This window comes from Carcharhinus amblyrhynchos, chromosome 23 (assembly GCF_965287045.1).
Source record: "Carcharhinus amblyrhynchos chromosome 23, sCarAmb.v2.hapA, whole genome shotgun sequence".
Classification (NCBI taxonomy): domain Eukaryota; kingdom Metazoa; phylum Chordata; class Chondrichthyes; order Carcharhiniformes; family Carcharhinidae; genus Carcharhinus; species Carcharhinus amblyrhynchos.
Window position 1 is genome coordinate 189,778 of NC_137346.1, and position 24,981 is coordinate 214,758.

General features: G+C 44.4%; 1 protein-coding gene across 1 annotated transcript in view; it reads right to left on the minus strand.

The window, feature by feature from the left end:
- Nucleotides 1–24,981, minus strand: part of LOC145357476 (integrin alpha-E-like) — a 453,795-nt gene that overhangs the window by 173,220 nt on the left and 255,594 nt on the right. The window contains exon 18 of the mRNA XM_080210848.1: nucleotides 15,172–15,301. Within this exon, the coding sequence (XP_080066974.1) occupies nucleotides 15,172–15,301 (130 nt within the window). The remainder of the gene's footprint in view (nucleotides 1–15,171; nucleotides 15,302–24,981) is intronic.

The window sequence follows — 24,981 nt, forward strand, 5'->3', positions numbered from 1 at the left end:
GACTTTAGTAAGGCGTTTGATAAGGTTCACCATGGAAGGCTTCTGCAGAAAATGCAGATGTATGGGATTGAGGGTGATTTAGTTAATTGGATCAGGAATTGGCTAGCGGATAGGAGACAGAGGGTGGTGGTTGATGGTAAGTATTCGTCATGGAGTTCAGTTACGAGTGGTGTGCCTCAGGGATCTGTTTTGGGGCCACTGCTGTTTGTAATTTTTATAAATGATCTGGATGAGGGTATAGTTGGGTGGATTAGTAAATTTGCTGATGACACCAAAGTCGGAGGTGTGGTAGATAGTGAGGAAGGGTGTCTTAGTTTACAGGGGGACTTGGACAAGTTGCAGAGCTGGGCCGAGAGGTGGCGGATGGAGTTTAATGTGGAAAAGTGTGAGGTAATTCACTTTGGCAGGAATAACAGATGTGTAGAGTATAGGGCTAACAGTAGGACTCTGAATAGTGTGGATGAACAGAGGGATCTAGGTGTATGTGTACATAGATCCCTGAAAGTTGGGAATCAAGTAGATAGGGTTGTTAGGAAGGCATACGGTGTCTTGGCGTTTATTGGTAGGGGGATTGAATTTAGGAGCCGCAGCGTCATGTTGCAACTGTACAAGACTCTGGTGCGGCCGCACTTGGAGTATTGTGTGCAGTTCTGGTCCCCACATTATAGGAAGGATGTGGAGGCTTTGGAGAGGGTGCAGAGGAGGTTTACCAGGATGTTGCCTGGTATGGAGGGAAGATCCTATGAGGAGAGACTGAGGGATTTGAGGTTGTTTTCGTTAGAAAGAAGGCGGCTAAGAGGGGACCTTATTGAAACATATAAGATGATTAGAGGTTTAGATAGGGTGGACAGTGATAGTCCTTTTCCTCGGATGGAGAAAGCTAGCACGAGGGGGCATAGCTTTAAATTAAGGGGTGGTAGTTATAGGACGGATGTCAGGGGTAGGTTCTTTACCCAGAGGGTGGTGAGGGATTGGAATGCCCTGCCTGCTGCAGTTGTAAATGCGCCTAGTTTGGGGGCGTTTAAGAGATCCGTGGATAGGTTTATGGATGGAAAGGGTTTGGTTTAGGTTAGAGGGTCATTGCTTTTTAACTGGTCGGCGCAACATCGTGGGCCGAAGGGCCTGTTCTGCGCTGTAATGTTCTATGTTCTATACCTCCACTACCCTCTGTGTGAAAAACCTCCCTCTAATATCTGTGTTGTACCTCTCCCCCCTCACCTTAAGTCCATGGCCCCTTGTCCTACGTGTCTCTATTATAGGAAATAGCTTACCTCTGTTTACTCTGTCTATACCCTTCATAATCTTATATACCTCTATTAGATCCCCCCTCAGTCGGCATCTTTCAAGGGAAAAGAGCCCCAATTTCTTCAAACTTTCCTCATACCCCAGTCCTTCCATACCAGGCAACATCCTGGTAAACCTCCTCTGCACTCTCTCCAGAGTCTCCACGTCCTTCCGGTAGTAAGGCGACCAGAACTGGACACAGTACTCCAAATTCGGCCTAACCAGCATTCTGTACAACTGCAACATTAGACTCCAGCTCTTATATTCTATACCCCTTCCTATAAAGGCTAACATACCATAGGCTTTCTTCACCACACTCTCCACTTGCACTGTCACCTTCAAAGACTTGTGCACTTGCACCCCCAGGTCTCGCTGCAATTCTATACTCCTCACGGGCTTACCCTTTATCATATAACTTCCCCCTCCATTATTCTGGCCAAAATGCTAGGAAGTCTTGCTGCAACTGTACAGGGCACTGGTGAGGCCGCAGCTGGAGTACTGCGTGCAGTTTTGGTCGCCGCAGTTGCGCAAGGATATTTTGGTCTTGGGGGGAGTGCAGAGGAGGTTCACTCGGCTGATACCGGAGATGAGGGGGTTGGACTATGAAGAGAGACTAAATAGACTGGGTCTGTACTCGTTGGAGTTTAGAAGGATGAGGGGGGATCTTATAGAGACGTACAAGATAATGAAGGGGATGGATAGGGTAGAGGTAGAGAGATTCTTCCCACTCAGAAAGGACAGCAGGACTAGAGGGCACAACCTCAAGATAAGGGGGGCTGCAGTTTAGAACGGAGTTGAGGAGGAATTTCTTCACTCAAAGGGTGGTGAATCTCTGGAATTCTCTGCCTGTTGAAGTGGTGGAGGCTATCTCGCTAAATATATTTAAGTCACGGGTAGATAGGTTTTTGGTAGGCAGGGGAATTAAGAGTTATGGGGAGAAAGCGGGAAAGTGGAACTGAGCCATTCAGATCAGCCATGATCTTATTGAATGGTGGGGCAGGCTTGAAGAGCTAGATGGCCTACTCCTGCTCCTACTACTTATGTTCTTATGTTCTTATTTGCCATCATGAGCTCTCACCCTTCCTAGCCTTTGCACATTGGCCCCCTTATCTTTGCCATCCCACCACATCCCCCGGCACCATCTCGCAACCCATCCCTAGATGAACCTATTACCTTTGTTGCAGAATCTGCATTAGTTCTGCAGCACATATAGACACTGGCACAAAGGGTAAGACACCCTTGTATTCCCCATTAGCTGATGCAGTACTGATCTGACTCAGTGATACAGGAGCGTCCATGGGTCCAGCAGCGCGGTGCTGTCCATGAAGACCAGCTCAGCTTGGAGATGGAGGCAGGAACAGCCAATACAGTGGTGGACAGCGCATCAGGAGCACAGTGGCACAAAGCTTTGTTCTCCAGTCATGTTGAATTCTCTCGTGAACTGAGTGACCTTGGGCATGCCACTCTTTACCGACCAACATAATTTAATGCTGGTAGAATCACAAAACCATAAGACATAAGAGCAAATATAGGCAACTCAGTCCATTGAGCGTGCTCCATCGTTCAAAAAGATTAAGATTGATCTCATCTGATAATCCTCAACTCCACTTTCCCTCCTAACCCGCATAACCTTTGATTTTTGCACAAAGCATGAAGGAAGGTTTTTTGACTCAGTATGTAGATAGACCAACTAGAGGTGAGGCTATATTGGATTTGGTGCTGGGAAATGAGCCAGACCTGGTGTTAGACTTGGAAGTTGGTGAGCATTTTGGTGATAGTGACCACAATTCGGTTACGTTCACCTTAGTGATGGAAAGGGATAGGCATGAACCTCGGGACAGTAGTTTTAGCTGGGGGAAGGGTAATTATGAGGCTGTTAGGAGAGAATTAGGAAGCATAGGTTGGACTAGGAACCTACAGGGGCTGGGAACATCCGAAATGTGGAGTTTATTCAAGGAGCAGCTACTGCGAGTCCTTGATATGTATGTCCCTGTCAGTCAAGGAGGAAACGGTCGAGCAAGGGAACCGTGGTGCACTAAAAAAGTTGATTCGCTGGTTAAAAGGAAAAAGGAGGCTTATGTGAGGATGAGACTTGAGGGATCAGGTAGTGCACTGGAAAGCTTTAGATTGGCTAGGAGGGAGTTAAAGAGTGAGTTAAGAAGAGCTAAAAGAGGACACGAGAAGACTTTGGCTGATAGGATTAAGGAGAATCCTAAGGCGTTCTATAGATATGTTAAGAACAGAAGACTGGTTAGGGCAAGATTAGGGCCAGTTAGAGACAGCAGTGGGAAGTTATGTGTGGAACTGGAAGAGATTGGAGAGGCATTGAACCAATATTCCTCTTCGGTATTCATGCAGGGAGACATAAATGTAGCTGTGGAGAACACTGGGTTACAGGGTTGTAAACTGGATAGTATTGCAGTTGATAAGGAGGATGTGCTAGATATTCTTGAGGGTTTGAAAATAGATAAGTCCCCTGGGCCGGACGGGATTTACCCTAGGATTCTCTGGGAGGCAAGAGAGGCGATTGCAGAGCCTCTGGCTCTGATCTTCAGGTCGTCGTTGGTCACAGGTATAGTGCCTAAAGATTGGAAGATAGCGAATGTTGTCCCATTGTTTAAGAAGGGGAACAGAGACTTCCCCGGGAATTATAGACCGGTGAGTCTTACTTCTGTTGTGGGCAAAGTTTTAGAAAAAATTATTAGGGATAGGATTTATAGTTATTTAGAGAGTAATGAATTGATTGGAGATAGTCAGCACGGTTTTGTGAAGGGTAGGTCGTGCCTTACTAACCTTTTTGAGTTTTTTGAGAAAGTGACCAAAGAGGTGGATGGGGGTAAGGCAGTTGACGTGGTATATATGGACTTTAGTAAGGCGTTTGATAAGGTTCACCATGGAAGGCTTCTGCAGAAAATGCAGATGTATGGGATTGAGGGTGATTTAGTTAATTGGATCAGGAATTGGCTAGCAGATAGGAGACAGAGGGTGGTAAGTATTTGTCATGGAGTTCGGTTGCAAGTGGTGTGCCTCAGGGATCTGTTTTGGGGCCACTGCTGTTTGTAATTTTTATTAATGATCTGGATGAGGGTATAGTTGGGTGGATCAGTAAATTTGCTGATGACACCAAAGTCGGAGGTGTGGTAGATAGTGAAAGAGGGGTGTCATAGTTTACAGAGAGACTTGGACAAGTTGCAGAGCTGGGCCGAGAGGTGGCAGATGGAGTTTAATGCGGAAAAGTGTGAGGTAATTCACTTTGGCAGGAATAACAGATGTGTAGAGTATAGGGCTAACGGTAGGACTCTGAATAGTGTGGATGAACAGAGGGATCTAGGTGTATGTGTACATAGATCCCTGAAAGTTGGGAATCAAGTAGATAAAGTTGTTAGGAAGGCATACGGTGTCTTGGCGTTTATTGGTAGGGGGATTGAATTTAGGAGCTGCAACGTCATGTTGCAACTGTACAAAACTCTGGTGCGTCCGCACTTGAGAGTATTGTGTGCAGTTCTGGTCCCCACATTATAGGAAGGATGTGGAGGCATTGGAGAGAGTGCAGAGGAGGTTTACCAGGATGTTGCCTGGTATGGAGGGGAGGTCCTATGAGGAGAGACTGAGGGATTTGAGGTTGTTTTCGTTAGAAAGAAGGCGGCTACGAGGGGACCTTATTGAAACATATAAGATGATTAGAGGTTTAGATAGGGTGGACAGTGATAGTCTTTTTCCTCGGATGGAGAAAGCTAGCACGAGGGGGCATAGCTTTAAATTAAGGGGTGGTAGTTATAGGACGGATGTCAGAGGTAGGTTCTTTACCCAGAGGGTGGTGAGGGATTGGAATGCCCTGCCTGCTGCAGTTGTAGATGTGCCTAGTTTGGGGGCGTTTAAGAGATCCGTGGATAGGTTTATGGATGGAAAAGGATTGGCTTAGGTTAGGGGGTCATTGCTTTTTTAATTGGTCGGCGCAACATCGTGGGCCGAAAGGCCTGTTCTGCGCTGTAATGTTCTATGTTCTATGATTCCCTTACCAATTAAAAATCTCTCGATTTCAGCCTTGAACATACTTAACAACCCAGCCACTGCAGCCCACTACAGTAAAGAATTCCACAAATTCATCACCTTCTGAGAGTAGAAATTCCTCCTTGTCCCTCTCTTAAATGAGCAACTCCTTACTCTAAAATTAAGCTCTCTGGTTTGAGACACCCCTACCAAGGAAAACAACCTCTCAGCATTGACCTTGTCAAGACCCCTGAGAATCCAGTATGTCCCAATACGGTCATCTCTCATTCTTCAAAACTCCAATGAGTACAGGACAAATCTACTCAATCTTTTTTCAAAAGAAACTCCCTTCATACCCAGGATTGACCTAATGAACCTTCTCTGGACTGCCTCCAATGACAATACTTCTTTCCTTAGGTAAGGAGACCAAAACCATTCACAGTATTCAAAGTGTGGTCTAACTAGTGCCTTGTACAGTTTTAGCAAGTCTTCCCTATTTTTATACTCCATTCCCTTTGAAATAAAGACCAATATTCCATTTGTCTTCCCAATTACCTGCTGAGTTTGAATGCCAGTTTTTTCTGATTTATGTACGAGGACTCCCAAATCCTCCTGTGCTGAAGCTTTCTGCAGTATTTTTCCATTGAAATAAAATTCAGCTCCTTTATTCTTCCTACTAAAGGGCATAACTTCTCATTGTCCGACATTATATTCCATTTGCCAAATTTTTGCCCACTCACTTGATGGGCATTTTCTGCCTATTCCCTCCAGTGGCATCTTCTGGTGTCACCAACAGCAACCACTTGCTGTGGGCTCCTCAACATCATTTTTGACCTATTTTTGTTTCATTCACAAACTTGGCAATAGTACATTCACTTCCCTCATCCAAGTCATTGATTTTTATTGTAAGCAACTGTAGCCCCAGCTTTAATCCCTATGGCATTCTGTTAGCTATAGATTGCCCTACTGAAATGCCCCTCTTATTCCAAATCTCTGCCCTCTATGCATGTTAATATACCACCCCAACACCATGGTTTTTAGGTTATTAAGTAGACTTTTATATGGTACCTTGTCAAATGCTTTTAGGAAATCCATGTATGTTACAGCTATTGGTTCTCCTTTACCTATCGTGCTCATCATCACATCAAAGAATTGTGATAAATCTTTCAGTCAAGATTTCCTGTGCATGAAGCTTAATTATATTATGTATTTCTACTCCCACTTGGAGTACTGCGCACAGTTCTCATTGCCTCATTACAAGAAAGACGTGGAAGCTATTGAAAGGGTGCAGAGGAGATTTACAAGGATGTTGCTTGGATTGGGAGGCATGCCTTATGAAAATAGATTGAGGGAGCTCGGTCTTTTCTCCCTGGAGAGACAAAGGTTGAGGGGAGACCTGATAGAGGTTTATAAGATGTTGAGAGGTATAGATCGGGTGGATTCTCAGAGGCTATTTCCCAGGGCTGAAATGGTTGCTACGAGAGGACACAGGTTTAAGGTGCTGAGGAGTAGGCACAGAGGAGATAAAACATAGAACATAGAACATAGAACATTACAGCGCAGAACAGGCCCTTCGGCCCACGATGTTGCGCCGACCAGTTAAAAAACAATGACCCACTAATCTAAACGAATCCCTTTTCGTCCATGAACCTATCCACGGATCTCTTAAACGCCCCCAAACTAGGCGCATTTACAACTGCAGCAGGCAGGGCATTCCAATCCCTCACCACCCTCTGGGTAAAGAACCTACCCCTGACATCCGTCCTATAACTACCCCCCCTTAATTTAAAGCCATGCCCCCTCGTGCTAGCTTTCTCCATCCGAGGAAAAAGGCTATCACTATCCACCCTATCTAAACCTCTAATCATCTTATATGTTTCAATAAGATCCCCTCTTAGCCGCCTTCTTTCTAGCGAAAACAACCCCAAATCCCTCAGTCTCTCCTCATAGGACCTCCCCTCCATACCAGGCAACATCCTGGTAAACCTCCTCTGCACCCTCTCCAAAGCCTCCACATCCTTCCTGTAATGTGGGGACCAGAACTGCACACAATACTCCAAGTGCGGCCGCACCAGAGTTGTGTACAGTTGCAACATGACGCTGCGACTCCTAAATTCAATCCCCCTACCAATAAACGCCAAGACACCGTATGCCTTCTTAACAACCTTATCTACTTGATTCCCAACTTTCAGGGATCTATGTACACATACACCTAGGTCCCTCTGTTCATCCACACTATTCAAAGTCCTCCCGTTAGCCCTATACTCAACACATCTGTTATTCCTACCAAAGTGAATTACCTCACACTTCTCCGCATTAAACTCCATCCACCACCTCTCGGCCCAGCTCTGCAACCTGTCTAAGTCTCCCTGCAAACTATGACACCCTTCCTCACAATCTACCACACCTCCGACTTTGGTGTCATCAGCAAATTTACTAATCCACCCAACTATACCCTCATCCAGATCATTAATAAAAATTACAAACAGCAGTGGCCCCAAAACAGATCCCTGAGGCACACCACTCGTAACCGAACTCCATGACGAATATTTACCATCAACCACCACCCTCTGTCTCCTATCTGCTAGCCAATTCCTGATCCAATTTCCTAGACTACCCTCAATCCCATACATCTGCATTTTCTGCAGAAGCCTACCATGGTGAACCTTATCAATCGCCTTACTAAAGTCCATATATACCACGTCAACTGCCTTACTCCCATCCACCTCTTTGGTCACTTTCTCAAAAAACTCAATAAGGTTAGTAAGGCACGACCTACCCACTACAAAACCATGCTGACTATCTCCAATCAATTCATTACTCTCCAAGTAACTATAAATCCTATCCCTAATAATTTTTTCTAAAACCTTGCCCACAACAGAAGTAAGACTCACCGGTCTATAATTCCCGGGGAAGTCTCTGTTCCCCTTCTTAAACAATGGGACAACATTCGCTATCCTCCAATCTTCCGGTACTATACCAGAGACCAACGACGACCTGAAGATCAGAGCCAGAGGCTCTGCAGTCACCTTTCTTGCCTCCCAGAGAATCCTAGGGTAAATCCCATCCGGACCAGGGGACTTATCTATTTTCAAACCCTCTAGAATATCCAGCACATCCCCCTTATCAACTGCAATACTGTCTATTTTACACCCCTGCAACCTAGTGTCCTCCTCAGCTATATTCATGTCCCCCTGCGTGAACACCGAAGAGAAATATTGGTTCAATGCCTCTCCAATCTCTTCCGGTTCCACACACAACTTCCCTCTACTGTCTGTAACTGGCCCTAATCTTGCCCTAACCAACCTTCTGTTCTTGACATACCTATAGAACACCTTAGGATTCTCCTTAATCCTATCAGCCAAAGTCTTCTCATGTCCTCTTTTAGCCCTTCTTAACTCACTCTTCAACTCCCTCCTAGCCAATCTAAAGCTTTCTAATGCACTACCTGAGCCCTCAAGCCTCATCCAAACATAAGCCTCCTTTTTCTTTTTAACCAACGAATCAACTTTTTTAGTGCACCACGGTTCCCTAGCCCTACCAATTCCTCCTTGCCTGACAGGGACATACCCATCACGGACTCGCAGTAGCTGCTCCTTGAAAAAACTCCACATTTCGGACGTTCCCAGTCCCTGTAATCTCCTAGTCCAACCTATGCTTCCTAATTCTCTCCTAATAGCCTCATAATTACCCTTCCCCCAGCTAAAACTACTGACCCGAGGTTCATGCCTATCCCTTTCCATCACTAAGGTGAACGTAACCGAATTGTGGTCACTATCACCAAAATGCACACCAACTTCCAAGTCTAGCACCTGGTCTGGCTCATTTCCCAGCACCAAATCCAATATAGCCTCACCTCTAGTTGGCCTGTCAACATACTGAGTCAAGAAACCCTCCTGCACGCTTTGTACAAAAACTGACCCCTCTAAGGAGCTAGAGCTATAGCTATTCCAATCAATATTAGTAAAGTTAAAGTCCCCCATAACAATTACCCTATTACTTTCACTCCTATCCAGGATCGTCTCCACAATCCTTTCCTCAACCTCTCTAGAACTTTTAGAAGGTCTATAAAAGACTCCCAACAGGGTGACCTCTCCTCTCCTATTTCTAATCTCCGCCCATACTACCTCAACAGACAAGTCCTCATCAAACTTCCTCTCTGACACTGTGATACAGTCCTTGACCAATAATGCTACCCCTCCCCGCCTTCTACCTCCTTCTCTACTCCGACTGAAGCATTTGAACCCCGGGACCTGCAACAACCATTCCTGACCCTGCTCTATCCATGTCTCTGAAATGGCCACAACATCAAAGTCCCAGGTACTGATCCACGCTGCAAGTTCATCCACTTTATTGCGAATACTCCTCGCATTAAAGTATACGCATTTCAAACCCTGCTCCGCCCCACCCCCACGATGCCGTGCATTGCAGTCCCCATCTATGCCCCCCTCACTTTCACCCCCTCTACTCAGGATCCCACCCCCACTCCGGGTAAGATGTCAAGGGTAAGTTTTTCACTCAGATGGTGGTGGGTGAGTGGAATCGGCTGCCATCGGTGGTGGTGGAGGCAAACTCATCGGGGTTTTTTAAGAGACTTCTGGATGAGTACATGGGATTTAATGGGATTGAGGGTTATAGATAGGCCTGGTAGATATGGATATGATCGGCGCAACTTGTGGGCCGAAGGGCCTGTTTGTGTTGTAGTGTTCTATGTTCTATGAGAAGTGGCAGATGGACTTCAACCCAGATAAGTATGTGGTGATTCATTTTGGCAGGTCAAATGGCATGACGGAATATAATATTAAGGGTAAGACTCTTAGCAGTGTGGAAGATCAGAAGGATCTTGGGGTCCGGGTTCACAGGACTCTCAAATTGGCTTCGCAATGGAGGATGTGGTTAAGAAGGTGTATGGTGTACTGGCATTCATCAATCGACGAATTGAGTTTAGGAGTCGGGAGATAATGCTGCAGCTTTATAAGACCCTGGTCAGACCCCATTTGGAGTACTGTGCTCAGTTCTGGTCGCCTCATTACAGGAAGGATGTGGAAGCCATTCCAATTTATGGGGGGAGAAAAAAAACACCTACCCAGGCCTCCCTGCGACCTCCTTCCGGTTTCCAGTTTAAACTTTAAAAAAAACTCAACTAAAAAAGTTAGTTAAAAAAATCAATGTAGCTTACCATCAGCACTCCTCTCACAAATCGCTCCCTCTCTGCTGTGCTCCCAAGGAACAATGAGGTCGATTCTCTAAGGTAAGTAACTTTTAAAGGGAGAAAAAAAAATACCTACCCAGGCTTCCCTGCGACCTCCTTCTGGTTTCTGGTTTAAACTTATAAAAAAGTTTAAAAAAAGGTTTCCAGTTTAAACTTTAAAAAAAGTTCTCTGCCCAGTCTTGCATCCTATCTATGTCTCATTGTAACTTCTGACATCCTTCCAAGCTATCCACAACACCTCCAACCTTTGTGTCATCAGCAAACTTATCAATCAATCCCTCCACTTCCTCATCCAGGTCATTTATAAAAGCAAGGATTCCAGAACAGATCCCTGGGGCACTCCACTGGTGACCGACCTCCATGCAGAAAAGGACCCATCAACAACCACTCTTTGCATTCTGTGGGCAAGCCAGTTCTGGATCACAAAGCAACATCCCCTTGGATCCCATGCCCCCTCACTTTCTCAATAAGCCTTGCATGGGGGACCTTATCGAACGTCTTGCTGAAGTCCATATAAACCACATCTACCGCTCTTCTTTCATCAATGTGTTTAGTCACATCTTCAAAAAACTCAACCAGGCTCATAAGGCACGATCTGCCTTTGACAAAGCCATGCTGACTATTTTTGATCATACTATACCTCTCCAAATGTTCGTAAGTCCTGTCTCTCAGGATCTTTTCCATCAACTTACTAATCACTGAGGTTAGACTCACCGGTCGATAATTTCCTGGGCTATCTCTACTCCCTTTCTTAAATGTAGGAACCACATCCACAATCCTCCAATCCTCTGGAACTTCTCCCATCTCCATCGACGATGCAGAGATCATTGCCAGAGGTTCTGTAATCTCTTCTCTTGCCTCCCACAGTAACCTGAAGTACATCCCATCCGGTCCTGGTGACTTATCTATCTTGATGCTTTTCAAAAGTTCCAACACATCCTCTTTCTTAATGTCCACAAACTCAAGCTTTTCAGTCCGCCGCAAGCCTGCAGTACAACCACCAAGATCCTTTTCCATTATGAACACTGAGGTAAAGTATTCATTGAGCACCTCTGCTCTTTCTACCGGTTCTATACAAACTTTCCCACTGTCACATTTTATGGGTCCTATTGCTTCACATCTCATTCTTTTGCTCTTCACATACTTGTCGAATGTCTTGGGGTTTTCCTTAATCTTACCTGCCAAGGCCTTCTCATGACCCCTTCTGGCTCTCCTAATTTCCTTCTTGCAAATGGGATGCTGGCCTTCATAGCGAGGGAGATTGAATATAAAAGTAGGGAGGTCTTGCTGCAGCTGTATAGGGCACTGATGAGGCCGCAGCTGGAGAACTGTGTGCAGTTTTGGTCGCCGCACCCACGCAAGGATATTTTGGCCTTGGAGGGAGTGCAGAGGAGGTTTACTAGGCTGATACCGGAGTTGAGGGGGTTGAGCTATGAGGAGAGGCTGGATAAACTAGGCTTGTACTCGTTGGAGTTTGGAGGAATGAGGGGCGATCTCATTGAGACATATAAGATGATGAATGGGATGGATAGGATAGAGGTGGAGACGCTCTTCCCGCTCAGAAAGGACAGTAGGACTAGAGGGCACAGCCTCAGGATAAGGGGGGGGGGGGCGGTTTAGAACGGAGTTGAGGAGGAACTTCTTCACTCAAAGGGTGGTGAATCTCTGGAATTCTCTGCCCGTTGAAGTGGTGGAGGCTGCCTCGCTAAATATTTTTAAGACGCGGGTTGATAGGCTTTTGATAGGCAAGGGGATTAAGGGTTATGGGGAGAGGGCGGGAATGTGGAACTGAGCCACGACAGATCAGCCATGATCTTATTGAATGGCGGGGCAGGCTCGAGGGGCTAGATGGCCTTCTCCTGCTCCTATTTTTTATGTTCTTAAGTTCCTTCCTTCAAGCCATATACTCCTCTAGATCCCTAACATTACCTAGCACCCTGAACCTTTTGTACGCTTTTCTTTTCTTTTTGACTAGATTCATTACAACTTTCGTGCAGCATGGTTCCTGTAACCTACCAAAACTTCCCTGTCTCATCAGCATGTTGTCATGCAGAACTCCAGACAAACATTCCTGGAAAATCTGCCACCTTACTTCGGTACATTTCCCCGAGAATACCTCCTTCCAATTTACGTCTCTAATTTCCTGCCTGATGGCTTCATATTTCCCCTTACTCCAGATAAACACTTTCCTAGCTTGCCTGATCCTATCCCTCTCCAATGTTAGTGTAAAGGAGATAGAATTATGATCACTATCCCCAAAATGCTCTCCCATTGAGAGATCTGATACCTGACCAGGTTCATTACCCAATACCAAATCAAGTACAGCCTCTCCTCTTGTAGGCTTATTCACATATTGTGACAGGAAACCTTCCTGAACATACCTAATAAACTCCTCCCCATCTAAACCCTTACCCTAGGGAGATTCCAATTGATACTTGGGAAATTAAAGTCTCCCATCACGTCATGTTATTATTACATCTCTCGAGGATCTGTTTCCCCATGTATTCCTCAGCATCCCTGTTATTTTTGGGTGGCCTATAGAAAACACCCAGTAAAGTTATTGACCCCTTCCTGTTCCGAACTTCCACCCACAAAGACTCCGTAGACAATCCCTCCACGGCGTCCATCATTTTTACAGCCGTGACACTATCTCTGATCAACAGTGCCACTCCGCCAACTCTTTTGCCTCCCTCCCTGTACCTCCTGAAACATCTGAAACCCTCCTTGTTCTTTGTTCTCTTTGTACACAACATCCACTGTACTACCCTCATCAATCCTGCTTGTCACTTCCTCAAAAAAGTTAATCAAATTTGTAAGGCATGATCCTTCCTTAATAGTGCCATGCTGACTACCTCTGGCTAGTCCATATCTTTCTAAGGATGATTGAAATCATCCTTAGAAAGGATGATTTTTTTAATTTGCCCACCACTGAAGGAAGGCTAACTGACCTACAACTGTTTGGTAATTTCTTCTTGCCTTTTTTAAACAAGGGAATCACATTTGCATTCCTCCACTCTTCCACAACCTCACCTGTGTCTAGTGAGATTAGAAAATATTCCACAGAGCATCTGCTATTTTCTCCCTGACCTCCTTCAACATCGTAGGGAGCAATTTAGCCAGCCCTGACAACTTATCCACTTTCAAGAATTCCAACTTCTCTGACACTTCCTTCTCATGATTATTTGATCCAATATTTCACACTGCTCCTCTTGGATTGCTATATCTGCATCATCCTTTACCTTTGTGAATATGGAGACAAAAAAAATTTAAAATTCTTCCCATATGCTCTGCATCTTCACACAAGTTCCTTTCTTCATCTCTAATCGGTCCTACTTTGTCCTTAACTACCCTTTTGAACAGTAAGAAGTCTCACAACACTAGGTTAAAGTCCAACAAGTTTATTTGGAACCACAAGGTTTCAGAGCACTGCTCCTTCCTCAGGTGAATTCCCCAGGTACTGAGGTACCTCACCAGGTTCCTCAGGTATTCACCTGATGAAGGGACAACACTCCGAAAGCTCGTGATTCCAAATAAACCTGTTGGACTTTAACTTGGTGTTGAGACTTCTTACTGCGCCCACCTCAGTCCAACGCCAGCATCTACACATCATGGCTATCCTTTTGCTCTTTATATTCTGGTAAAATATCTCTGAGTTTTCCTTAATCTTGCTTGCAAATGTTTTTTCATGCCCTTATTTTTTACTTGATTGCTGTACTGATTTGTAGGCCTGATGGGATTCCATCAAGCGGCTGTTTTAATGAGCATTTATGAAATGCAATAGACTTCATACCATCTGCCAGTGGAAAGACCAGCCCACCATTAACCCGCCATCAGGAGAATTGTAACATGAGTTTACAATAGCAGGTTTCTGACTTTTTGGCTCCTGCTAGATTGTCTGCTCCTACTGGCCTCCAAACCTGCCATTGCAGAACAGGAGCATTCCACACAACAATAATTTGTATTTATATAGCACCTTTAACATAAGTAAAATGTTGCAAAACTCAGCACAGGATCATTTGGAAACAAAACATGACACCAAGCCATGGAAGGTTTTAAGGAGTGTCCAAAAGAGGAAAAAAAAGTGATGAGGTTTAGGGAGGGAATTCCAGAGGTTAGGGTTTTGGTAGCTGAAGATGTAGTCACCAATGATGGTGTGATTAAAATTGGCAATCTTCAGTAGGTCTGAATTGAAAGAGTGTAGATCGGTAAGGGTAGAGGAGATTAGAGAGATAGAGAAGTGGCAAGGTCATGGTGAGACTGAAAAGAAGAATGAGCATTTTAAAATTGAGATTGTTCATTTAGGAAGCAATCTAATTTAGCAGGCACAGGGATGATGAATGAATACAATTTGGTGTGACTTTGAATTCAGGCAGCAGAGTTTTGGATTAGCTTAAATTTGCAATGCATAGAATGTTGCAGGCTGGCCAGCTGCACATTGTTCAAGGTGTAATAGTCAAGACCAGAGGTAACTAAACCAGGTGAGTTCACTAAAGTTCTTTGACTGTTAGTCCCAGATTTTTATTGAATTCAAATTTCAGCATTTGCTATGATGGGATTTGCACCCAAGTTCCCAGAGTATTAACCTGGATCTCTGGAGTACTTTCCAGTGACAATACCACGAGGTTGTCAACATGAGTAAAGGTTCTAAGATTTTTTTAACATTTGCAAGTTAGGGTAAAACGTACCAAGATAACCAGAAGCAGCTTCAAGTGTTCCTTTGGACTCATTTAGAAACTGTGCCCCAGTTGCTTGGTTGTAAACTATTACTCCTCCACTCCAGTCATAAGCTCCTACAGCACCAAGCAAAATGTTGTCCTGTAAGGGTAATAACAAACGTTTACTCAAGAGGAATAAGCCATGATAATCACTAGGTCAGAAAAAGACATATTAATTTACCCAAGAAACAATTTCCTCCATGAATTGGTATGGTAACTGTAAAAAGTGAAAAATATCACCTTGTCTGAGAGCATTTTAGTTCAATGTTGGAGATGAAGAGGACGTGTAGAATTCATTTCTTTAAAAATGGATGGAAAACATACAGCTAGTTTTTTCTAGATCATTGGGATAACACTGCTGTAGCCTGTTAATTTATCTCAGCAATCCAGTGATTTGTTACATCAGTCAATGATTAAATTAATCAATAAAGATAACTCCAAAGAGACTCCCAGATCGAGTGATGAAAGTACGACGGATGCTTGAATAAATTAATGTTGGTTGGGAACTTCAATATGTTGGGGCACAGCAAAAGGTTGTAATGATTTTCATCTACTAAAAATAATTAGGGTGGTCATACCCAAGGAGCTTGGGGGGATTCACTGGCCCCGTTCCCTGTTGGCGGGAATCCATATGTCCCACTGAATGGGGCATCAGAGCTAAAACGGGATTCTCAATGGATGTCAAACCCACCACCATTCACCTGGCCTGCTTCACTGGCCCCAATCAAGTTCCCACCTAGAATGGGCGGGAAACCCATTGATTATACAAAACTGCCAATTCGAAGCCCATCCACCATTCATTCACCTGCCTCCACAGCTGCAACTGCCATGCAGATTATACTGCATCTGCCACGCAGATACCCACACACTCTGCCTGTCCAAATCATGCTGAAGCATCTCTCCATCCTCCTCACAGCTCACCCTCCCACCCAACTTTGTATCATCTGCAAATTTGAAGTTAATACATTCACTGAATCACAGAAAACTACAATGCAGAAGAGGCCCTTCAGCCCATTAAGTCTGCACTGATGCACGAAAGGCACTGACCTGCCCACCTAATCCCACTTGCCAGCACTTGGCTCATAGCTTTGAATGTTATGGCATGCCAAGTACCCATCCAAATACTTTTTAAAGGATGTGACACATCCCGCCTCCACCACCCTCCCAAGCAGCACATTCCAGATCATCACCATCCTGAGTAAAAAAGTTTTTCCTCCAAACCTCCACGCAAACTTTTAATTTGTGTCCCCTTCAACTAAGGGGAACAACTGCTGCCTATCCACTCTGTCCATGCTCCTCATAATCTTGAACACCTCAATCAGGTCACCCCTCAATCTTCTTTGCTCCAGAGAAAACAATCCAAGCCTATCCAACCTCTCCTTATAACTTAAATGTTCCATCCCAGGCAGCATCCTGGTGAATCTCCTCTGCACCCTCTCCAGTGCGTTCATGTGGTGACCAGAACTGCACACAGTACTCCAGCTGTGGCCTCACCAAAGTTCTATACAGTTCCATCATGACCTCTCTGCTTTTATAATCTATACCCTGATTGATAAAGACAAGTTGCCATATGCCTTTTTCACCATCCTATTAATCTGCCTCTCTGCCTTCAGAGATCTATGGACAAACATGCCAAGGTCCCTATGTTCTTCAGAACTTCCCAGCGTCAGACCTGTCACAGTATACTTCCTTGTCAAATTGCTCCTTTCAAAGCACATCACCTCACACTTTTCAGGGTTAAATTCCATCTGCCACTTATCCACCCATTTGACCATCTCGTCTATATCTTCCTGTAACCCAAGATACTCAACCTCAGTGTTAACCACCTGGCCAATCTTTGTGTCATCGGCAAACTCACTGATCCTACTCCCCCACATAGTCATCTATGTCATTTATATAAATGGCGAACAATCGGGGGGCCCAGCATGGATCCCTGTGGTACTCCACTGATCACTGGCCTCCAGTCACTAAAGCAGCCGGCTGTCACCACCCTCTGTCTCTTACCACTGAGCCAATCATAAATCCATCTTGTCAGATCACCCTGTATCCCTTCTGAATAAGTCTCCCATGTGGGACTTTGTCAAAAACCTTGCTGAAATCCATGTAAACTACATCAACCGCACTACCCTCATCCACACACTTGCTCAAAAAATTCAATCGAATTTGTTAGGCATGACCCCCTCTGACAAAGCGATGCTGACTACCCCTGATCAAACCTTGCCTCTCCAAATGGAGATAGATTCTTTCCTTTAGAATCTTCCCCCGTAGTTTCCCAATCACAGATGTCAGGCTCGCTAGTCTGTAGTTCCCTAGCTTGTTTCTACTACTTTTCTTAAAAAGTGAGGCCACATTAGCTGTCCTCCAATCCTCCGGTACCTCCCTGGTCACGGTGTGGAGATGCCGGCATCGGACTGGAGTAAACACAGTAAGAAGTCTCACAACACCAGGTTAAAGTGCAACAGCTGGACAACTGTTGGACTCTAACCTGATGTTATGAGACTTCTTACTGTGACCTCCCCTGTGATGTGGGTATGCCGGCGTTGGACTGGCGTAAACACAGTAAAAAGTCTGACAATACCAGGTTTTAGTCCAACCTATTTATTTGATAATAGACTCACAAGCTTTCGGGGTTAGCCCCTTCGTCAGGTGAATGGAGAGTTCTGGCCTCAGACAGAGCATATAAAGTCTGTGCATATAAACTGTCTGTGCTTTATATGCTCTGTCTGAGGCCAGAACTCTCCATTCACCTGACGAAGGGGCTAACCCCGAAAGATTGTGAGTCTATTATCAAATAAATAGGTTGGACTAAAACCTGGTGTTGTCAGACTTTTTACCTCCCTTGTGGCCAGGGAAGAATTAAAAATTTGGGTCAGAGCCTCTGCAATTTCCTCCCTTGCCTCCAACAACAGCCTGGGACATAATTCATCCGGACTTGGAGATTTGTCCACTTTTAAGCCCGCCAATACCTCAATACCTTGTCACTCCCTAGGATAATCTTCTCTAGACCTTCACATCTCTCTCCCCGAGTTCCATAACTACCTCCTCATTCTCATGGGTGAAGACTGACGTGAAATATTCGCAGGTGAGGTGCCTGAAGATTGGAGCATGGCAAATGCCATGCCTTTTTTCAAGAAGGGCTGCAAGGGAAAGCCTGGGAACTAGAGACTGGTAAGCCTCACATCTGTAGTAGGAAAGTTGTTCAAAGGTATTTCGAGAGACAGGATCTAGTCATTTAGAGACGCAAGGACTGATTAGAGACAGTCAGCATGGCTTTGAGTAGAAAATTGTCTCACAAATTTGTGAAGGGGTAACCAAGAAGGTAGATGAGAGCAGTGCAGTTGATGTTGTCTACATGGACTTTAGCAAGGCCTTTGACAAGGTACCACATGGTATGTTGTTGCATAAGGTTAAATTTCATGGGATCCAGGGTGAGGTAGCTAAATGGATACAAAATTGGCTTGATGACAGAAGACAGAGGGTGGTTGTAGAGAGCTGTTTTTCAAACTGGAGGCCTGTGACCAGTGGTGTGCCTCAGGGATCAGTGCTGGGTCCACTGTTATTTATCATTTATATTAATGATTTGGACGAGAATATAGGAGGCATGATTAGTAAGTTTGCAGATGACACCAAGATTGGTGGCATATTGGACAGTGAAGAAGGTTATCTAGGATTGCAGCAGGATCTTGATCAATTGAATCGGTGGGCTGATGAATGGCAGATGGAATTTAATTTAGATAAATGCAAGGTGATGCATTTTGGTCGATCAAACCAGGGCAGGACTTACTCAGTTAATGGTAGGGCATTGGGAATAGTAAAAATGGTGGGTGTGGTGTATAGACCCCCAAATAATAATTTTGAGGTGGGGCGGGCTATAAACAAGCAAATAAATGATGCGTGCAGAAACGGAACGGTGATAATTATGGGGGATTTTAATCTGCATATTGATTGGATGACCCAAGTTGGACGCGGTGGGCTTGAGGAAGAGTTCTTGGAATGCTGTTGGGATAGTTTCCTTGAACAGTACGTGACGGAACCTACAAGGGAGCGAGCTTTCTTAGATCTGGTGTTGTGTAACGAGGCAGGCAGAATTAGGGATCTTCTTGTGAGGGATCCTCTTGGGACGAGTGATCATAGTATGGTTGAATTTTTGATGCAGATGGAGGATGAGAAAGTAGGGTCTCGAACCTGTGTCCTCTGTTTGAACAGAGTGGAGTATGATAGGACGAGAGAGGAATTGGTGAATGTAGATTGGGGGCGCAGATTTGTTGGAATACCAAGGACGGCTGAAGAACAGTGGAGGATTTTTATGGAGATCTTTTTTGGTACTCAGCAGAAATATATTCCAATGGTAAAGAAGGACTGTAGGAGAAGGGATAACGAGCCGTGGTTATCGAAGGAAATAAAGGAGAGTATTAAATTAAAAGCTGATGCGTTCAGAGTGGCTAAAAATAGTGGGCGATTAGAAGATTGGGAAAGATTTAAAAATCAACAAAGAATGACTAAGAAGGTGATAAAGAAAGGAAAGATAGACTATGAAGCTAAACTAGCACTAAATATAAAAATGACAGTAAAAGTTTTTACAAATATATAAAGAAGAAGAGACTGGCTAGAATGAATGTTGGACCCTTGGAGGATGAGAGGGGGGATTTAGCGGTGGGTGATGAGGAGATGGCTGAGGCTTTAAATAAGTTTTTTGCCTCGGTCTCCACGGAGGAGGACACGAATAGTTTGCCGGATATTAAAGATAGAAGGATGGTAGGAGATGAGGGCCTAAATGTGATTACTGTCACTAGAGAGGTAGTGCTTGATAGACTAATGGGACTGAAGGTGGCCAAGTCCCCAGGACCGGATGGAATGCATCCCAGGGTTCTGAAAGAAATGGCAGAGGTGATAGCGGATGCCTTAGTAATTATTTATCAAAATTCACTGGACTCCAGGGAAGTGCCGGAAGATTGAAAAACGGCTAATGTTACGCCGCTGTTTAAAAAAGGTAGCAGACAAAGGGCAGGGAATTACAGGCCGGTTAGTTTAACGTCTGTAGTTGGTAAAATGCTAGAATCCGTCATCAAAGAAGAAATAGCGAGGCACCTAGAAAAGAATGGTTTGATCGAGCAAAGGCAGCACGGATTCATTAAAGGGAAGTCGCGTTTGATGAATTTATTGGATTTCTATGAGGATGTGACTAGTGCAGTAGACAGAGGGGAACCGGTGGATGTGGTGTTTTTAGATTTCCGAAAGGCGTTTGATAAGATGCTTCATAAAAGGTTGCTACAGAAGGTTAGGGTGCACGGAGTTGGGGGTAAGGTACTGGCATGGATAGAGGATTGGCTGTCTGATAGGAAGCAGAGAGTTGGTATCAATGGGTGCTATTCTGGTTGGCGGCTGGTGACTAGTGGAGTGCCGCAGGGATCGGTGCTGGGGCCTCAACTGTTTACCATTTATATAGATGATCTGGAGGAGGGGGCTGAGTGTAGGGTGATGAAATTTGCTGATGACACAAAGATGAGTGGAAAAGCAAATTACGTGAAAGTCTGCAGAGAGATCTGGATCTTGCTGAGCAAGTGGGCGAGGACCTGGCAGATGGAGTATAATTTAACAAGTGTGAGGTTATCCACTTTGGCAGAAACAATAGTAGGAGGGATTATTATTTAAAAGGCGAAAAGCTGCAGCATGCTACAGGGCAGAGAGACCTGGGGGTCCTTGTGCACGAGTCACAAAAACCCAGTCTGCAGGTACAGCAGGCGATCAAGAAGGCGAATGGAATGTTGGCCTTTATAGCGAGGGGGATAGAATATAAAAGTAGGGAGGTCTTCCTGTAACTGTACAGGGTACTGGTGAGGCCGCAGCTGGAGTACTGTGTGCAGTTTTGGTCACCGCACTTGCAGAAGGATATATTGGCCTTGGAGGGAGTGCAGAGGAGGTTCACTAGGCTGATACCAGAGATGAGGGGGTTGGATTATGAAGAGAGACTAAATAGACTAAGTCTGTACTCGTTGGAGCTCGGAAGGATGAGGGGGGATCTTATAGAGACGTATAAGATAATGAAGGTGATGGATAGAGTAGAGGTAGAGAGATTCTTCCCGCTTAGAAAGGATAGCAGGACTAGAGGACACAGCCTCAAGATAAGGGGGGTGTAGTTTATATCAGAGTTGAGGAGGAACTTCTTCACTCAAAGGGTGATGAATCTCTGGAATTCTCTGCCTGTTGAAGTAGTGGAGGCTACCTCGCTAAATATATTTAAGTCACGGGTAGATAGGTTTTTGATAGGGGAATTAAGGGTTATGGGGAGAAAGCGGGAAAGTGGAACTGATCCACTTCAGATCAGCCATGATCTTATTGAATGGCGGGGCAGGCTCGAAGAGCTAGATGGCCTACTCTTGCTCCTATTTCTTATGTTCTTATGAGAGTTATAGAACAAAGAGGTCTGGGGTATAGGTTCATAGCTCCTTGAAAGTGGAGTCACAGGTGGACAGAGTGGTGAAGAAGGCATTCAGTATGCTTGGTTGCATTGGTCAGAACATTGAATACAGGAGTTGGGTTTTCTTGTTGAAGTTGTATAAGACATTGGTAAGGCCATACTTGGAATACTGTGCACAGTTCTGGTCACCCTATGAGAAAGGATATTATTTAACTAAAAAATGTGCAGAAAAGATTTACTAGGACACTACCAGGACTTGATGGTTTGGGTTATAAGTAGAGCCTGGATAGACAGGGAGATTTTTTTCTGGGTCGAAGAGCCTGTTTTCATGCTGTAAACATCTATGACACGATGTCCTATATGACTTATGACTCTGTCTCCACCCACAGATTTAGCTCTTGGTCCCTAATGGGCCCTACTCTTTCCCTGGTTATCCTCTTCCCATTAATATACTTATAGGATATTTTAGGATCTTCTCTACTATTACCAACCAGAGGTTTCTCATATCCCCTCTTTGCTCTCCTAGTTGATTTCTTAAGCTCCACCTTGCACTCTCTGTACTCCACTAATGCCTCAACAGACTTAGAGTCATAGAGGTTTACAGCATGGAAACAGGCCCTTTGACCCAATTTGTCCATGCTGCTCTTTTTTTTAAAACCCCTAAGCTAATCCCAACTGCCCGCATTTGACCCATATCCCTCTATATCCATTGCACCCATTTAACTATCTAAATGCTTTATAAAGGATAAAATTGTACCCACCTCTACAACAACCTCTGGCAGCCTGTTCCAAACAATCACCACCCTCTGTTTGACTTACTCCCCTTATACTTTTTAAAAGCCTCTCCATTCCTTCTCATTATAGTCATAGAGGTTTATGGTGTGGAAACAGGCCCTTCGGCCCAACTGTGTGAAAAAATTGCCCCTCTGTACACTTTTTTATCTCTCCCCTCTCACCTTAAACCTATGCCCTCTAGTTTTAGACTCCCCTACCTTTGAAAAAAGATATTGACTTTCTGGCTGATCTATGCAATTCACTATTTTATAGACCTCTATAAGATCACCCCTCAGCCTTCTGCATGCCAGACAAAATGTCCCAGACTATCAAGCCTCTCCTTATAACTCAAACTATGAAGTCCAGTAGCAGCTTAGTAAATCTCTTCTGCACTCTTTCTAGTTTAATGATATCCTTTCTATAGTAGGGTGAAAAGAACTGTACACACTATTCCAAATGTAGCCTTACCAATGCCTTGTATAACTTCAACAAGATGTCTCAATTCCTGGATTCAATGTTTTGACCTATGAAACCAAGCATGCCGGATGCCTTCTTCACCACTCTGTCCACCTGTGGCTCCACTTTCAAGGAGCTATGAACATGTACCCCTCGATCTCTTTGTTCTGTAACTCTCCCCAATGTCCTACCATTAACTGAGTAAGTCCTGCCCTGGTTCAATCCACCAAAATGCATCACCTTGCATTTATCTAAATTAAACTCCGCTTGCAATTCATCAGCCCACTGGCCCAATTGATCAAGATCCCATTGCATTTGGAGATAACCTTCTTCACTGTCCACTATGCCACCAATTTTTGTGTCATCTGCAAAATGACTAACCATGCCTCCTATATTCTCATCCAAAGCATTAATATAAATGACAAATAACAGTGGACCCAGCACCAATCCTTGCGGCACACCACTGGTCACAAATCTCCAGATTGAAAAACAGCCCTCTACAATCATCCTCTGGCTTCTGTCATCAAGCCAGTTTTGTATCCATTTAGCTACCTCGTCTGCTTTTTCTGCTCATTTCCTTTGAGGTGTTGCATTGAGTCCTTCTGATTAAGATTATGCAACCAAAATATTAAGCTCTCTTCCCAAAAATTGATTTACGAGCTGGGCATTTCTGCTTTTATTTAACACATTCCAAGGGACATGTCATTCTGTTTCACCTGCTCAGTGAGGTTCCAGCTCGTAACACTCATGTTATCCCGAATATATGTAATCCAAATCATTAGATCCCAACATATAACACACTTCTGCATGTGGTTACCTTGCTATCATTGTATCCTGAATGTTTCTGGTCATCCATGGTTCTCTGGGTTTGTTACATATAAGATGATGAATGGGATGGATAGGATAGAGGTGGAGAGACTCTTCCCGCTCAGAAAGGACAGTAGGACTAGGGGGCACAGCCTCAAGATAAAGGGGGGGTGGTTTAGAACGGAGTTGAGGAGGAACTTCTTCACTCAAAGGGTGGTGAATCTCTGGAATTCTCTGCCCGTTGAGGTGGTGGAGGCTGCCTCGCTAAATATTTTTAAGACGTGGGTTGATGGGTTTTTGATAAGCGAGGGGATTAAGGGTTATGGGGAGAGGGCGGGAATGTGGAACTGAGCCACGACAGATCAGCCATGATCTTATTGAATGGCGGGGCAGGCTCGAAGGGCTAGATGGCCTACTCCTGCTCCTATTTCTTATGTTCTTATGTTACACCTTCCTAATAACCCTGGAGGGAACATGGTTGGGCCTGTACCCTCCCCATTTCATCTCTGAACACCCCACACTGCTCCCTGCAGATTTCCCCACAAGTAACCCGCTCCAGTCTACCTTGGCCAGACCCTGCCTAATTTTGTTAAAATCTTCCTTCCCCCAATCCAAAACCTTTTTCTTCAACTTGTCACTTGCTTTGTCTATAATAAATTTGAATTAAACCATGTTATGGTCGCTATCACCTGAATGCTCCCCCACCAACACATCAACCACCTGTCTGGCTTCATTCCCCAGAATTAGTTGTTGGATCGTCTACATATTGACCTAAACCTAAGAAGTTTTCCTGTATACATTTTAAGAACTCTAATCCATCTAAGCTCTCAACATGGTGGCTATCCCAATTAATGTTGGGAAAATTGAAATCACCTAATATAGTTACCCTCTTGTTATTTTACACCCTTCTTCATATTGTGCACATATTTGCTCCTCAATTTCCCACTGACTATCTGGGGTTCTATAATAAACACCTAGCAACGTAGCTGGCCCTTTTTTATTTCTAAGCTCTAACCGCAAACTTTAATTTGTTGCCCCTTCGAAAATATCATCTATCCTCACTGCAGTAACTGCCTCCTTAACTAATAATGTAATGCCTCCTCGTTTACCCCCTCCTCTGTCTCACCTGAAGATTCACTTCCCTCTTCCAAATCATTAATATATAATCATTTATGCCAACGCTTTGCTTCCTATCTGCTAATCAGCTTTCTATCCATCTCAAGACATTACCTGCAATCCCATATGCTTTAACTTTACATAGTAGTCTGCTTTGTGAGACTTTATTATAAGAATTATAAGGGATAGGATTTATAATCATCTAGAGA